We start from the raw sequence: 17,864 nt of genomic DNA on the forward strand, positions 1-17,864 counted from the left end.
GTCCACCGTAGTATCTGGCCGGCCTGGGAAAGGTCACGAGCCACTGCGATGGCCCCGATGCCGAACGTTCGACTTGGAACGCAAGTCCTACTTTTTCATAGACTGGCCAAAGAGGAGGCGTGTAAGTCACCATGTAGCTATCTTTCCTGCTTAACCAGCGGCCAAACTTCGGTCTTGGTTTGGACGATTTCGCTGCGTTGACTTGCGGCGTCAGGAGGTGCTGGCGTTCTTGAGACGGCATTTCCAAGGCGCGAGGACGTCGCGGGAACTACGGCAGGACTGCAAGGCAGGCTGGCAACGGCCGTCGGCGATAACAGGCAGAAAGGCGATATGAGGATGCGATTGCCCACGACTGACATTTCAACTGCACACGAATGATTTGCTTATCGATAGAGTGAGCGATACTTATCCGTCTCTCTATCTCCCCCCCCCCCTTTTCCTTCTGGTATGCGTAGCAAAAAACAAAAAAAAAAGCTGACTAGTCAAGTTCCCTCTTTCCATGCTTCTAGTTTGGTGACTCCTCCGAGCTGCACTGAGCCCCCTTTTTCACTGCCCCCCCACCCCAACGAGGAATCTATCACGAGGTAATCACAGAGAGCAGTCGCGAACTTTGTGCGCTCTCTTCACCTACATTCTTTCCCTGTCTTCCCGGAATATTGTTGGCGTGACTCACCACGGATAAGAAAGGCGCGAACAAAGAGAACAGAATACGAAGAAGCAGTTGTCATCCAGGCTCCAAATCATGAATTCCCTGGTTTACGACAGATAGAGATATTTCGAAGGGGAAAAAAGAATAAAGGGCAATAAAGAAATTTCGCAAAAATGAAACAATGCACCACAAAAACTCGCCCGACCACCGAACCGCGACTACTGAAACACAGAGAGCCGCGCACCAGGACTGGCTACGGACTACTTCCACGACCTTGCCCCGCCGCAGCCGTGTAAAGGAAAAGCGGTAAAGCTGGAGTTAATCAGGCATGCTACACATGAAAGGGTCTTAAGGCGAGCTGGTTTGTGAACACCCCCCCATGGTAAAAAAACAGCGCTAAAAACACGGACAGAAGGAAGAACACGTGACGGGCGCTGTCACGCGCTCGTCCTGTGTTCTTCCTGCTGTCCGTGTTTCTAGCGCTTTTCTTTTTTGTTTTGTCTTTTTACCATGCTATACGTACTTTTCATTCTAGCATTTTATGTACATATCCTTAAGCTTTTTTTGAAGCGAAGCTTTGTTTGCCTTTTCCTTCGACTTTTCCATTGCTGCTACTGATGCTGTCTAGCACACCGCGTCGGGTGGGGCGGGGGGGGGGGGGGGGGGGGAGTTAAGAGCGCGGCACAGAAGGCGACGCGAGAATCTTGCTTGGACTTTGCACCGCATCGAATGTGCACATACCAGCTGGAGCTCGCTGGCCGTCGCCACATTAGCCGCTTGACAGCTGTAATTATCCGTGACTCCCCTCAGAAGCATTGCAGACACTGCAGTGCTTCCCTTTCTACTGACGTGCGAGCCCAGAGGGGACGCAGATACAACTGTAGAGAGGAGAAGGTCACACGTCAAATCAACACTTCTGTGCCCGCCGCGGTAGCTTTGCTGATATGGCATTGCGCGAGGTCGCGGGTTTGATACCGACCATGACAGCTGCATTTTGACGGGGGCGACATATAAAAAAAAAAGCGCTCGTGCACTTATATTTAGGTGAATGTTAAAGAACACCACGGTGTCAAGATGAATTGGGAGTCCACCACTACGGCGTGCCTCCTAATCCGATTGTCGTTTTGGCGCACACAGTCCCATAATTCAATTAAAGTTTATTACAACAACGCCTCAAGAAAACACCTCCCCTGTGTGTTCTGTGTGCGACGCAGACAAGCACAGTGGTGCACGCAAGGTAACGTTTAACATCAGCTCACCACTCTCGTGTTGCCGTAAACGTCGAAGCAATTAAACATTCGCTGTTAACATCACCACGAATTATCGTCAATCAAAGTAAACGGCAGAGAAATCTTCGCTTACATCGATTTCCACATGCGTACATGGGATCCGCATAATGTACCTTCCTCAAACCTTGCACCGCTAATGCCTGTAACGGGTCCGGCCGTATCAATCCTTTACCTCCTTTTTTAACACCAGTACCATGAACATCTCTATACCTTGTCTGGATTGCTGACCGGTTGATGCTTCTATCCACTTTAAATTAAATTAAATTATGAGATTTTACGTACCAAAACAACTTTCTTATTATCAGGCACGCCGCAGTGGAGGACTCCGGAAATTTTGACCACCTGGGGTTCTTTAACGTGCACCTAAATCTAAGTGCACGGATGTTTTCGCATTTCGCCCCCATCGAAATGCGTCCGCCGGGATTCGATCCCGCGACCTCGTGCTCAGCAGCCCAACACCATAGCCTCTGAGCAACCAAGGCGGGTACTTGAAATCCAAGTGCTTCTGGAAAGTGTAGGTTACCTCCGGGTATCGTTGGGCGAATCCCCTCGCACTGCATTAGAATACGCTGAGTGGTCTTCGGATTTTTGCTGCAGCATACACATGCCTCAGCCTGTTGCGAAGATTTGCTCCGGTACGTTTTTGTCCGTCGACAACAATCTCGAGCGTCAAATAGCAATGCACTGCCCGTTGCAGTGTTCTACAGATTTTCTCTTCTAATTTCTTTCTTCTCATTCTTGTAGAACTCCATGGTGCCTTCTGTTTCCATTTTTTGCGTCCAATTTACTGTAAGCAATTGGCAAACACGCAGGCGCCGGCATCATCTGAATATAGAAAAACGCAACTATTGCTGGACCGATCCCCTTCGCACAAAAAAAAAACTTTTTTTTTTGGTTGGAAGGCCAACCAGACGCACGTCCGGTTTGCTACCCTACACAGGGTAAATAAAGGGTTTAAGGAAACAAAAGAAAGGAGAGGAAAGAATGTACTATCGGTGTGAGTACATGCGGATGTCCATAACTTCGGTCACTGAAGCCAGTCGCGTTCATGAAACGTAGAAGTGCCCGCGGCGCTTTATAAGCCTGCGACACATGGGGCCATGGCCCGAGAATCTTAGTCCCTGAAAATGGTTGTTATCTGATCGGTTTAACACGCTGTGAAGAACGTCGCGGAAAAGTGTACGTTGGCCAAACTGGGTGACGTGTTAACGATAAGTTTACAGGCAGCTCGCAAACAAAGTAAATAAAGCGCGTAAAGGAAAATATTTGGCAGGCTGTCTGGCAAGTAATTGTCCGACTAGCAAAGACTGTTCGTACGACCTTGTAAACACTCCCGTTATCAAGACTAAAACGGGAGCGACACGGGAAATCGCAGAATTTGAAAGGATTTTCATACTTGGGGAGGAATGCGTCCGCGCGGCTTCTATAACACTTTCAGACAAAGAGATGGAACATTTACGCATGTGCACACGATAACCCCTGGGTCGAAGAGCACGTATACGAGGTGTATACAAGAGATATAAAAGTCACGATGGTTATCAGTCCAAGTATTTCCCACAAATTCTCATGACATTGCTGATGGTAAAGGAAGAAATTAAACTTAACCCCGAAGTTAGAACAGCTTCTTAAACTGGCAGTTCTCATCCCGAGCGACGTTCACGGATTTACCGAACCATGCTGCATGCGCGTGCAAGCTTTAGACTTGCGCTACCTGCACAGCGTTTTGCGCAATCGCAGGTATAGAGGACAAGACCAAATGGTACAAATCGACGTGCATGTTTATTGATCGATACATTTGCAACGATTTGATGCAGATGACAAGAAGAGATGCCTGCGATGGCAAGTGTCGTCGGAGTGGGAGCTTAGAGTGTGGGATGGGGCACTCCATGTCACCGTCGCCTGCGACCACACGGCTTCATGCGGGATGGACTCCAGGGACAAACTTCACGGCAGCCGGCCGGGTAGAACCATAGACCAGACAACAAATCACAATAGATATCATGAAAACTGCACCACCCATCAAGATAAACAGTCCCCCAAGGTTGCCCGGGTTGGCTTGAGATCCTAGGGCTTGGATGGTGCCCAGGCCCATCACGACGAAGCCGACGACGACGAGCAATGTCGCGCAGAGGAATATCCGGGAGTCTCCTGCACCTTCGAGGAGGGCGGTCGACGGATGAAGGCCTTGCACGTCCTCGATGTACATGCACACGGCTTCAGTCCGGAGCTGGGTCGGAGTGCGGCGAGATCCACGGTCGTACCTGGCAAGCTTGGAGGAGTTCACGGGCTGCTGCGATGAACCCGAGGCCGAACCTTCGGACGCCGGTCCCGGTTCCTGTGACATCATTGAAGGCGTGTGCATCACCATGTAACCTTTCTTCATGCGTAAGTAGCGGGCCAATTCTCTCATCGGTTTGGACGCTTTAGCGGCGTTGACCAGCGGGGTCAGGAGATATTGGCGTTCTTCAGATGACGTTTTTCAAGGCACGGAGACGTTTCGGACACTTCGGTACGACTCGACGGCGGGCTAGCAATGCTCGATAACAAGCACAGGGACGATGCGCAGGTGCGCCTGACCTCCAAGCTCGACACGACTGCTCTGAGGGATACGGAGTGTGTGCAGAGTTGTTCTTGCGGGGGAAAGGAGGAAAGACTGGCACTATCTTCTGCAACCCTTGCGGGAGTAAAGCCCCTTAAACTTCGTAAAGTAGTGCCACGCTTTGAAGAATGCCGCTTCCTCCTCCAGCGCTCTGGCCGAAGCCGACGCCGCGTCGCTATTGGCCTAATGGCATCACGTGGCCCCTTGCGCCGGCTTCGTTTGTTTACAGTCGCGCTTCAGTGCCATCTTTGCTCGAGAAGCGGCGCTTGTTGGCGGCATTCCTTCCGTTCCTATTCTGTGTTGTTTTGATCTTGTGAACACCTTGATGGATGTTTTGTGGCAAGTGCGACGTCGCTTCACGTCATTTTCTGTTACCATGACCTGCTGCGCGTTTGGATGCCAATGTAGTTTTAGCAAAGGCAAGAATATGTTCGCGATACCGTCCGGTAAGCGCAACGGGTTAAGAAGAAAGACATGGCTTCACCGAATCGGCAGGGAGAACTTCCGACCAACTTCCTCCGCGCGACTATGTGATGTAAGTTGTGGCTCTCTCAGAGTATTGTATGTGCCAGGCTTGCGTATTGTGCTGCGGGCAATAACGTAGTAGATATTGCACAGTTCACTGTGCATGTTGTCATTTGTACGCACGCTTTAACGTGATTTTTACGCAACGTCTGCTTTGCTTATATGTGCACTACGTGGTCGTGTTGGTCATATTTGGTGCGCTTAATCGTTTTGAACGCCAACCGGCTGGAGTTCGCGGGCACGCGAGGTTGCGTGCGATAATGTGATTACGAAATTTTAAGATTCAGCGCAGTCCTTTTGATAAAATTTCAGTCTCGATCATGAAAGCGCCTCAGGAGAGCAACTCTCTGCCTTTTGTGGTTACTTAATTACTAGCCTTCTTTAGATAGGCTAGCTTTGTTTGCCACATTTGTTCGTGTTCCTCGTTGGCGGTCGCCCGGTGGATTTGCGATACAGAGGCACCGATGAAAAGCGTGCGTGCTCTCCTGAAACCGTGTTACGCGGTGCGTTCGTCCTCGAGCGACCGCATCATCGGTAATTGAGACGGATGTGCTAATTCGCGTGAGCTTTAAAGTGTGCGAAGCTTAAGATGCGGCGGTGGAGCACTCGCAAAGAAAACGTGCGGTCGCCCGCCTGTTCCCTGGCTGGTTTAGTCGTCGTTCGTGCTTAGTCGTTTGCTCGTTCGTTCGCACGCTCGTTTAGTCGTTTGCTCGCTCGTTTAGTTCGCGCGCTCATATAGTCGTTCGCTTGCTCGTCTATGCCACTATTATAGTTTCTACAGTCACTATGCCTAATTGAGACGCGCTTGCTGTAGGACTCTTGCTGGTGCGTTTATTTACGCTATGAGACAATAAATGGTGCACACGCACTTGTGACTGCAAAGGCAAATCTGTCATGCATCTATGTGAAAATAAACTGTTTACTTGCAACTAGAATGCCGTTTCATATCATTTTAACCTATGGATAAAACATTTCACTTGCCGCAATTTCGGCCGCGTCATGGCGGGGGGATTCTTTGCGCGATCATGACTTCACTAATAAATTCATGTCTCGCAAATGTTACTTCGAAGGGAGTGCAAACGTCCTCAATGCATGCACCTCAGTGCAACTCGGTTCGCGACAAGTACGTCACTTAGTAAACGGACGAACCAACGCACGATGAACTGTTATTCGTGATAAGTCATTAACCTGAAAAAATTACTGAAGGCCACAGTGGTCTTGTTTGAGATTGAGACAAGCATTGTTATCGCGCTCCTGCTTCGCGCACGAATGCTAAAAACTCGTTTTATTTTCTTGTGTACGCACAGTCCCGACTCGATGATCGGCCGCGGTATTTCTGTCGGCGTTGATACACGAGAAGCATAATAGCACCAGCGCCCACCTCTGGGGCTTTGCGCGCTCTTAGATTGGCAAGCACGCACGTTGGAGGCACTGCAGCTTGTAATACACTTTCGAACCTCCAGAGCAGTGATCTCCGTCAGCCTTTGTACGTCATAGCTGATACGCGCCGCGAATTCACATGGTAAGGGTGGCGCGGATTCTTTAGGCTGAGGGCTTGCTGGAAGCCAAGAGGTTGTCATTCGATGGTAAACGTGTTATTTACAACCATTCGCAACAAGATCTTGCGACACGCCCTTGACAAATGTTGCGTACCTAATTGTAGGGCACGCGATACATTCGCAGTCGTCAGCGCACAGCGTTAACACTCCTTCAGATACTTTTTAAAGAAATAGTTATCAAAAAATGAAACAAAAGCTGTCGTTACCGAATTTGTATAAACATCCGACTAGAAATTCTATGCTGTACACGAAGTTACGCGGAGCTGGAAAGCCAACGTGAACGCCAAAAGAGCACTGCCTTGCTATGCGTGCATTCACTCTGCGAAAGGTCGTCTGCTGCGTTCGAGCAATGTAGGTGGCGCCACGGTTGAGGAGGGAGCGCGAAAGAGAGGAGAAACGAGGAGGAGTGAAGGCGGAGGAGGAGAGTGGCACTACTTTACGAAGTTTCAGGGGCTTTATGCGGGAGCACGCCTCAGCGCCACCTGTGTAGAGGCAGCACCTCCTTTTTTTTTTTTTTTTTCTATGCCAGCCAATCCGACCGCTCACCACCCTCTCCCCCCGTGCTTTCCTACCCTCCCTCGTCGGCTTGCGTTCGCGCCTGCTTTGCGGTCGTGGGAGAGAGTACCATCTGGGTGGCCCCTCGCGACTGAAGTTGGAGGAAGACTGACAGACAAAATTTGAGTTATTTGAAACTATGTTAAATAATTTTAAAGCGATGCTTTCTTTGCCTCTTCGACTTTCCCACTGCTGCTGCTGCTGTCAGGCACACCGCGTCGGGGCGGAGGGGTTCACAGCGTGTGTATACATGACAAGAGCGAGTCAGAGAGGAAAGGCGACGCTAGAAATGTGTTTCCAGCCCACAGCGTCGAATGTGCACAATGCCCTCTGGAGCTTCCTGGCCGTCGCCACATTAGCATCTTGAGAGCTGTAATTATCCGTGAAGCATTGCAGAAACTGAGGGGACGTAGATATAACTGTAGGGAGGAGAAGAGGCAGTTGCCATACAAGGGAGGGGGGCAGGTGACCTGAGGATGCAAGCAAACCCTACTACTTACTATACTACGGCGGTTGCGGGGAAACTGGATAAGTTTAAGTTCAAGGTACGGTACAGTACGTTGCTGCTATTTCTGAATAATCAAAACCATGCAAATATGTCAAGCGGACAGGGCGTGCAGAAGTAGAGCCGCATTAATTAAAGCTCACCGAAGGATCCAGGCGACACTGCGGAAGCTGTCGACCGTCAAATCAACACTTCTGTGCCCGCCGCGTTAGCTTTGCGGCTGTGGCATTGCTCGAGCCCGTGGATTTGATCCCAACCGCGACAGCCGCATTTCGACGGGGGCGGAATAGAAAACGCACGTGCATTTAGATTTTGGGACGCTTTGAAGAACATCAAGGTGTCAAAATTAATCCCCAGTCCGCCTCTACGGCGTGCCTCATAATCCCATTGTTGTTTTGTCACGTACAGCCCCATAATCCAATTCAAGTTTAATACTTCTGCCACGATGCGATGTGCCATGTGAGGCAATGACAATGCTCAACCCTATCTGAAGTCATAAAATATGGCGCACAACAACGCCTCAAGCAAACACCTCTCCCTGTGTGTTCTGCGTACTATGTTGACAAACAACAGTGGTGCACGCGAGGTAAAGTTCAACATCAACTCACCACTCTTGCGTTCGACAAAACGTTTAAGAAATTAAACATTCGCCGTCAACATCACCACTAATTATCGTCAGTCAAAGCAAACAGCACAAGAAGCTTGGCTTACATCGATTCCCACAATGCGTGGGATATGCATAATTTTTTTACAGCGCTTTTTTTTTTTTTTTTTTTGCGGCGCTTATCTCCAAACTGGCGTCATTCTGAAAATTCACTCCCAAGTGGACACTGACAATCTCGGAAGAAGATATCGCTGTTTGTAACGTAAAAGAAAACATCTGCATGACTAGACAGCAAAGGCTCCTAAATAAAAAACTACAAAGACAAAAAGGAGGTTGTTATATAGGCTTCCACTGCGAAGCCAAAAACAAAGATTGCATTAAAGATTTTTTTTTATGCATCGCTTCCAAAGCTTGTGTCGTTGTTTCACTGCCGGTGATTTTCGATAATATATCAAACAGAGAGAAAAGAGTAGAAAGGCATTAACAGTACGTTGCTTAGAAGTTTTTGCTTGGTTTAGACTATTTGAAAATGCCCAATAGTTCGTTTTGGAATACGAATAGTTAGTGAGTAATATTCTATGACGAATCGAAACTTAGAATGTTCACCCACCTCCAATTCATGCTCATTGCTTTCATTTCCTATTTGCACTTTCTACTCTTAACGCCTGTCGTGAACGTACCAAAGGAAACGCGATGAGCGTCATGGGAGTGTTCGCAGCACGCGTCATTTATATTGTTAAATGGCTGCACTGTGGCGGCTGTTCCGTAGCAATATCATATCAAGCATGGGCTTCAAGGTGCACTTCTGAATACGGGGGTAAGAGACAGGAAGAGAGCGGTGTGGAGAGAGAAATGGTCCTTGAGGGGGGAAAAGGAAAGCTTGACGCTACATTCTGCAGCCCTTGCGGGAGCACGAGCGCCACGAGAAGTGCGGATCAGAGACCGACGCTATAGCACGTGACCACTGCTCCCCCTTTATTATTTTCTTAATTAATTTTATTAACTTTATTATTTTCCCCTTAATTTTTCGCGACCGAATATGCCGGTAGAGAGTGCTAAAGGGAACACACTTTAGGAGAGCATGAGCGATTTTACATGCGTGGGAAATCTGGGAAACGTCCAAACTTGGCAGATGACGGAGCTGCACTCGGGTGCAACCTCTCTCGGCAATGCTGTGAAAACTACGCGACCGAAACGCAGCATTCCCTAAACGCGCCACGGAAGAGTTACCTGGATCTATTAATAATTTTCACATTTCCCTAGCACAAATACAGTCTATTTGATTTATTACTGCGTTACCAAAGTTATGCGAAGCCGCGTAGTCTTATAAAAACCATTGTTTTCATTGTTTTTTTTTTATTATTGGACCACACTAAGTTTTCTGCACGCCTATGTTCTAAGTAAATAGGGCCCCTGCACTCACACAACCGAGTTGTTGTGCCCGTTCGGTGACGGACGCCAGAAATAAGTCTAACAAATAAAAAAAAACTGCGATGAGAACGCACGTTGTTCTCACAAAGCTATGAGATCCAAATATTAGATTTCCAGCGGTGAAGTAAATATTTCGTGAAATTTTATTAAGCATCCAAGGCTATTCCGGAGGTTCCGAAGACAGGAAATGGGCGTATGTACAGTGAGTGAGGAAAATCGAAACGGGAACCACAATCAACCGCAAGCTGCGGGACTACATGCCGAAGAAACACGATTGTGCAGACGCTCCGCCATAGCCTTAGCAGCTCCACTGACAAGATAAGTTGTCCCCGAGCATAGCTGGTCTCTATCTGCCCGCATAGAGCATCGACAACACTTCCTCGTGCACAGATGCTGCAACGCCTAAAGAAATGTGAGCAAGGCCAACACCACCTAGACAAGTCTACAGGTGGTGTTGGTCAGATGCATGCACATTCCCTTTAACAGTGGACGTACCTGTACGTGCGTTCATTGAAAGGAACGACAACCGTCTGAAATGTGTCTTGATTTTATTGTGCCGTTGGAATCATCGTGGCTCACAATGATGAAAGCGGGCGTCCAAGCTTTCATCTCTGCAACACTCTTGATGCATGGCAAAACAATCATACTAGACGCGAGATAACGTTGCCGTGAACACGTGACCCAAATATTACTCACATCCAAGAAGAGGGGAACGCGCAACACCTCTGTGAAGATCGCTCATGCTTTGCTACGGCTCCTTCCAACCACCGCCATTTGAACTGCACATGATGACGTCATGGTGCCCTCATTGGCTGGATGTGTGGAAACGTCACGAGAAATATTACCTTGTTAACGGCCACAAAAGTGGCTGCAACGGTAAGAATGTTGACCATACTTGACGTACTAAGAAATTACTAAGTATCACTGCGTTCATAGAGTCTACACAAACATTCAGTTGCCACCTTGCGGTATTCGGCGGCCGCCGAAAAGGGCGATATTTGAATGCCGCTAACACCGGTTCAACTGAACGCATAAGATTACTTTTTTTGCGGCAAGACATTTCTAAATTTGTGTCCTTTCATGTGAAATGCTTTGCACGATTTCGATAAAAAGTGTTGCAGGGCCCAGTCTTTTAAATAAGAGAACACATATTTTATTCGTCATCGAAAGTCGCGCAAAAATGACGCGAGGCGACGCTATGCGTTCCAAAATCGTTAATAAATGCTTGAAAATAGCGTCCAATTTGTCCATCTCTTATGGACATAGCTTTTTCTGTGTCTATAAATTAGCATTCATTTTTCTTCCATAATATTACAAGCTATGTCTATAACTGTGTGTATTCGTAATCTGAATATGGTTTTATTGAAACGTGGCCCACCGCCGTCTCCCAACCATGCAAACTATAGCCGCTGTACCGACTGTACCGGCCGCGTCAGCGTGCCGGACGTCGGCACACCAGCCCACAGAAAGCTTTCGGAAGGACCACAACAGCGGCGCAGTCCGTACTGTCGCACACCTCTGTCGACTCGATGCTGACAGCGCTAAAGCTCTGCGGCTTTTAGCGCCGTCAGTGTGATATGCGCATCAACAACCGCTGCGAATCACAAAACACTTTTGATATCGCCCAACCTTCATGTCAAACTATTACAGGAAAAAAAAAAAGGCACACAGGCAAGAATGTGTTCGCAGTGCACCGGCGGTAGGACGATGGGTTGAAGTAGCCCTAGCCTAGTATCGTAGCTATCGCTCGCGCGAAATATTTGAGCGTCGTCAGATATGTCGCGAAGGGTCATTTATGCCACACTTCCTTCTAGCAGTCAATAAGTTGCGTGCAAAAGAAGGAGTCTCAAGGAGGCAAGAACCCCCACTATTTCTGGACAAAAGCCCTCTGGGAAAGACCTCCCTCCCACCCTGTACAATAGTTTTTGACTTTCTCCTCTGCCTACGCATCTCGCGAGGGTTACGCGCCAGTGGCCCAACGGGGTCAACGCACTTGGTAGACATCGACGAAGCTGCGTGTACCCTTCAACGATTCCTCGAAACTGGCCTTTGAACAAAATTCTGGTACCTGCCAATTTCTGAAATTCCACTCCATACACAAACACTCGCGGGCACAGTAGCCTATCCTGCCCACTAAGTGGCATGCGTTCACGACGTGCCGTGTACACGAGGCGAAATGTCAAGAGTAAATCGCGCTAGTAGACGCTATCGCAAATACTTTAAATACGCGAAGCGTTCTTTTTTTTTTTGTTTTTAAGAGGAAGCTTTAGCTCGGGTGCTCCTATCTAAATACATGTAAAAGGAGAATTCGTTTTTTTCGGCAACCACTGCACCATATTTGACGAGGTTTGTTGCATTTAAAAGAAAAAACTTAAAATCTAGTGACTGTTGGTTTCGGATTTTTGATTTAGGTAGCCAAATTTTATTAAAAATTTGCAAAAATTGAAAATTTCTGAGAACGAAACTATCAAGTCTACAACTCTGTAACTCAGCAACGAAAATTGATAATACAATTCCATCAATTGAATTTAATAGTAAATCTTAAGCGGACAAAATTGATATGTTACACATGAATCTCAAAAAATTTAATAATATGGAAATACAGATTTTGCAAAACCTTTGTAAACAACCTAAAAAATTCACGTAAGATATAAAATGACGTATCGAAATTGTCCGCTTTCAATTCTCTAATGGATTCCGTTTACAGAACCGCGATATCTGTTTTTTATGCAGAGCTATAAATCTGTAAACGTTGTGCTTCTATTCTTTTGAAGCTTCCGAATTTTTGAAAATCTTTTTAACGAAATTCAGGGCCTAAATCGAAATTCCGCTACAAACAGTCACTATAATTTAACTCTCTCTCTCTCTCTCTCTCTCTCTCAAATGCAACAAATTTAATTAAAATCGGTCCAGGGGTTATCTCAGAAAAACTTTTTACGTTTTACATGTATTTGGATAGGCCGCGTCGGAGTTGGCCCCGAGCTAAAGCTTCCTCTGAACGCGTAAGCATTCTGTGTCGAGTACACCAGTAAAATCTGTCTGTCACGCGAAAATTACAATGCCTTGTATCTACATAAAAATGCGTAATCTGGGAAGTTAAGACATTTAATCGTTATAATAGAGTAAATGTACATGATCGGTAGCTATATAAGCGATAAGGAACAATTGAAAAAACAACTGATCACTGAGAGTACCCGTACAACCAGATTTATGCACACTCATAGGGATGCACAGAGCTCCGCAGAATATACACGGGCGAGCCTATAGTAGAGTTGGACCAAATAACATTTGGGGGCGGACCAAGTTGAAATTTAGGGAAGGCCCAATTGAAATGTGGGGCGGGACAACTTGAAATTCGGGAGTGGAACAACTTAAAATTTTGGGTTATGCTTACGCATACTTAGACAACTCCAGTGGAGTTCCTGCATACTTCGTAATTTATTTTCCCCAGCACTTTTCCTGTTTGTTGCATCCCCACTCTGAATTTTCAGTAGTCAGGCGCCGCCTTTGCCGCCATTCTCGCCTTCGTTTTCCTTGTAGCCTGCCATTTAGTGTTCTTGGCAGTCTATAGTTGAGTAGCATTTTAATCGCTTACACTACGCCCAGTGATATTTCCCTTGGAGCGGGCTCTTTTAGAGGTGTTTACGGTACACATATCCTAGATCAGCTTTTCTTTTTTATTTGTTCCCTAACTTCTGATGCGAAAGAGTTGAATGGCCCACTGAGCGAAAAAGCCGGCGTCTGTCAGGCAAAGTCTGCCAGGAAGCGACAATTCCCATTGGCTGCGACGCCACGTCACAAGCGCGCCTCGACTGACCAGAGCGGGCGAAAGGGTACACCTGCTGAACCCTTAGCGCGCCAGGTGTAGCGCGAGGGGAAAGGGCATCGTCGCGACGACACGTGACCCTCGCTCTCGGAAGCCTGTGTTATCCGCGAGTTCTTCGACCACGGAAGCTCTCGCCTGCGTTCTAACTGCGCCTCGATAAGGCCAAATCAAAACGCGCCAAGCGTCTCAACGCGCTCCCTTGCTCGTGAGGAGTACACAACTCGAAGAAACGCCCAGCGGCGTTCAATTCGAAATTAATGCTTTCGCATTCACAACTCGTAAGTGCCTGGGTGTCCTCGGATTGTTGCCGGCAACTATTCATTTGGCGTTCTTGTAAATCTCCGTTCCATACAGCGCCTATTATTTCTTGAAAAGCTTGTTTTCCACCAGGCTCTAAATTTGCTGACAGGCTATTCGTTCAGTTCTTTTTAATGATAATGAGTGATCTTGTGTTGAAACTGATTCTATTCCTTGCTTTGTTGGGCTAGTCAGTAAAGACGCAGTATTTAACTATACAGGAATAACTAATCCTGCTTTAAATACGCAGCTACGTCTGCTTGTGATTATTCTTTTACGAAAAAATTGATATTCGCCCACCCTTTGTAACGCAAATAGCGTCCGACCCTTCATCCTATCTAAAGTAGTCTTTCCTTTCAAAGAAATCAAGCATCCCCATTGAATTTATTCTAACCTATATAGAAACGATATCAAGCGACTTCCCTGTTTGGATCACAAGCAAGCACGTGATGACCGTGCGGCACAATCCACGCTCCTGAATGTGGCACTTGCGCCAGGATGAACCTTTGCGCTAAAACGTACAGTCTATAACGACCTTGTGACCGTACCCATAAGGTCAAATATTATTGACTGAATGTCAAAGCTTCCCGGATGCCAAGGTGACCAACCTCGCATGTGGAAAATAAACACGCTTCCGCACGACACGGCAACTTCGCAGTAACGGTTAATACGCAGCTTCGGCATGCAAGGTGAATGAACATGAGGAATATGCCGCTGCCACAAAGCTTTAGTATCCAACTGGCTGAGATTACACGCAGTACGCAACATAACGCCGGGCTTTGTGGCGTCATCACGAGTGATATGCACCGAAAGAGAGAAACAGCAAGCATGTTAAGAGGAAGCTTTAGCGCGGGTGTTCCTATCTAAATACATGTAAAAGGAGAATTTGTCTTTCCAGGCAACCACGGCACCAAATTTGACGAGGTTTGTTGCATTTAAAGGAAATGACTGCTTGATTCGAATTTTTTTACCTAAGTCGTAAATCTTTGTTAAAAATTGGCAAAATCAAAAACTTTAGGAAAACGATATTATAAAGTTTACAACGCTATAACTCAACAAGAAACATCACATCACAATTCTGTGAACTTCATGTAACAGTACATCTAAAGCGGACATCACTGATATGTTAAACATGAACCTAAAAAAGATTGAGTAATACGGAAATACAGCTTTTGCAGAACCCTTGTACACAACGTAACATATTCACGTAAGATATGAATTGACATATCGAATTTGTCCGCTTTGAATGATCTAATGGATGCCGTCTACAGAACCGCGATATCTGTTCTTGATGCAGAGCTATTAATTTATAAACTTCGTACTTCTATTTTTTTCCAACTTACGAATTCTTTAAAATGCTTTTAACAAAAGTCAGGTCCTAAATCGCAATTCCGCTTCCAACAGTCACTAGAATTTAACTTTCCCTCTCAAATGCAACAAACTTCAATAAAATTGGCCCAGAGGTTGTCTCAGAAAACCATTTTGCGTTTTACATGTATTTGAATAGGCCGTGTCGGAGTTTGGCCCGAGCTAAAGCTTCCTCTTCCCTTAAAAGGGCAGTAAAGCGAAATAAATCAGTTTAGACTAATGAAGCATTGTTTGAGAACCCTGCAGGCAGTCATTTAAAAAAAATAGTTTGATTATTAGATGAGAAAATGAAGGTCCAAGTATCAGTATTTTAATTTCGCGCCGAAACCCCAGCGCCGGTACGTCTGCGTGACGTCAGGGATTCCAAAGTATGTTTTCGCATTTGGGCCGCGTTGGCTGAATAAAGGTTCCTGAAACTTGCCATGTTTAATATTTGGTTCCTTTAGAACACAACGTAGTCAATCTGTACGCCTCTATATACAATTAGTAGGCCCTAGAAGATGCCATCAAAATCCAAGACGTCACAGCCCCCAGGTGCGGGAACTTAAGTAGGCGTCGCCACCCGTATTTCGTTCTTGCGCTTTTTCTGGCTTGCCAATCGTCTTATCGTTGCAAGAGTGGTGTTTTTGGTGTTGCAGATGACCCTTTAAGATAGCAGTGCATGTCGCCGTGTGCAGTGGGTTGCGCAATCGCAGAAATAGACGGCGTGACATAATCCTACAAATCGATATACCACGTTTATTGATTGATACATTTACAGCTGTTTTACGAAGATCGCGACAAGAAAAACCTACGATGACCGGTGGGGTCGGAGTAGGAGCCGCGCAGGGCGGATGATGTGGCAGTCCATCTCCCCGTCGTCCGCGACCACGCGGCTTTCAAACGGGTTGGATTTCGGGCACGGGCCTGGCGGTGGTAGGTCCAGTGGAACCACAGGGCAAAGGGCATATCACAACGAATATTATGAGAACTATGACACCTAAGAACGTAAACAGTCCCGCAATGTCGGTCGGGGTGTTGTGAGATACGAAAGCTTGGAGAGTGCCCAGGCATATCACGACCAAGACGACGACGAAGAGTATCACCACGGCGATGAACATCCGGGAGTCCGCTCTTCCGACGAATGTGGACGACGAATGCCGGCCTTGCGCGTCCTCGACGGAGATGCACACGCTGTCACTTCTGGGCTGGGTTGGCGTTTGGCGAGGTCCGCCGTCGTATCTGGCCGGCTTGGGAAAGCTAACGAGCCACTGCGATGACCCCGATGCCGAACCTCTGGCTTCGAGCGCCGGTCCGACTTTCTCACAGTCCGGCGAAATGGAAGGGTTGTAAGTCACCATGTAGCTATTTTTCCTGCTTAACCAGCGGCCAAACTTCGATCCTGGTTTGGACGTTATCGCCGCGTTGACCTGCGGCGTCAGGAGATGCTGGCGTTCTTGAGACGGCATTTCCAAGGCACGAGGACGTTTCGGGAACTTCGGCAGGACTGTACGGCAGGCTGACAATGTTCGCTGGCGATAACAAAACGAGGGGGCGATACGCGGATGCGATTGTCAACGACTGACCTTCCAACTGCATACGAATGCTCTGCTTATCGAGTGAGTGCATGGGCGATGTTTTCCTCTGCCTTTCTTTTCGTGTTCGGAGTTTGCTGAGTAATCCGATGCAGTTACGATAGAGCAGTCAAGAACTTTGTGCACATCCGACTCCACATGCATATTTTCCCTCTCTTCCAGAGAAATTCTGGGCGTGAATCAGCATTTATCAGAAAGGCGCGAACAAACGACGTATATAATGTGGCAGAGCGTGCACATACTGCCATATGACAGCATGCACCCCGCAGCGCCGACCAAATTTCACGATAGGCAAAGAATGTCATCTACCCAACACGTGCAGAATGCCGCAAAGGACACAAGGAAGTTTGACGGCGAGGAATTTTTCAAGCGGGTGGACTTGATTACACCGTACAGCTCCCCGCACTCCATTTCCTCGCCAGACCCCGCGGACCAAGATCCATACCTAAAGATATTGGCCGAAGGCTCTTCTAGCAGGGCAGTAATGCATTACATTTGCACTAAAATAAAAGCAGACAGTAAACGGAGACTAACAGAGCCTACATCAGTACATGTGTTTGACGACAAGGGCGGGCTTACCCGCACGGAAGAGGGTTTCTTTCTTTTTTTTTTCTTTTTTTGAAGTAAGGTTATGGCCAACGCTGTATACACACCACACATACTTCAGAAATGGCGCCAACGCCAGACAAGCTACGATTGCGAACACTTATACCCGATGCACACATTACCAGGAGTCATGCAGAGCAGACTTGCAACACCTCATTTGGAGTTGTGCAGCTTTTTCACAAGGGAGATCCAACATTCAACATTTCCTACACGGAGACATTATAACACTAGCAATTGGAATACAAGCTAACCCTGAAACACAGAAAGCTATTGCGACATATGGCAGACAAAGTGGCCTGTTTCGAGTAGTGTAGAAGGGGTCGATGAGCCCATGTGAGAGCGGCGGAACTGAACACGCACTTGAGTCTGCATAAAGCGGAAGATCCGAGACCGAGATGAAGATGTGCTTCAGCCAACAGTCCGGGAACCCACATTCCTTTGCCTCCTAATCCCCAACAGCGGCCTAGAGCCGTCCCC

The 17,864-nt window shown here is 47.3% G+C and overlaps 1 protein-coding gene across 2 annotated transcripts in view; it reads right to left on the bottom strand.

The window, feature by feature from the left end:
- LOC126518727 (cyclin N-terminal domain-containing protein 1-like) overlaps positions 1–17,864 on the bottom strand; it is a 231,454-nt gene that overhangs the window by 157,410 nt on the left and 56,180 nt on the right. The window contains exon 4 of one of the 2 annotated variants that reach the window (XM_055065329.2): positions 3,730–4,273. The exons of the other annotated variant lie outside the window; for it this stretch is intronic. Coding sequence (XP_054921304.2) covers positions 3,854–4,273 — 420 coding nt within the window. The 3' untranslated portion in view covers positions 3,730–3,853. Of the gene's footprint in view, positions 1–3,729; positions 4,274–17,864 lie in introns of those variants that run through there. 2 annotated transcript variants of the gene reach the window in all.

Source organism: Dermacentor andersoni, chromosome 3 (genome assembly GCF_023375885.2).
Source record: "Dermacentor andersoni chromosome 3, qqDerAnde1_hic_scaffold, whole genome shotgun sequence".
Classification (NCBI taxonomy): Eukaryota; Metazoa; Arthropoda; class Arachnida; order Ixodida; family Ixodidae; genus Dermacentor; species Dermacentor andersoni.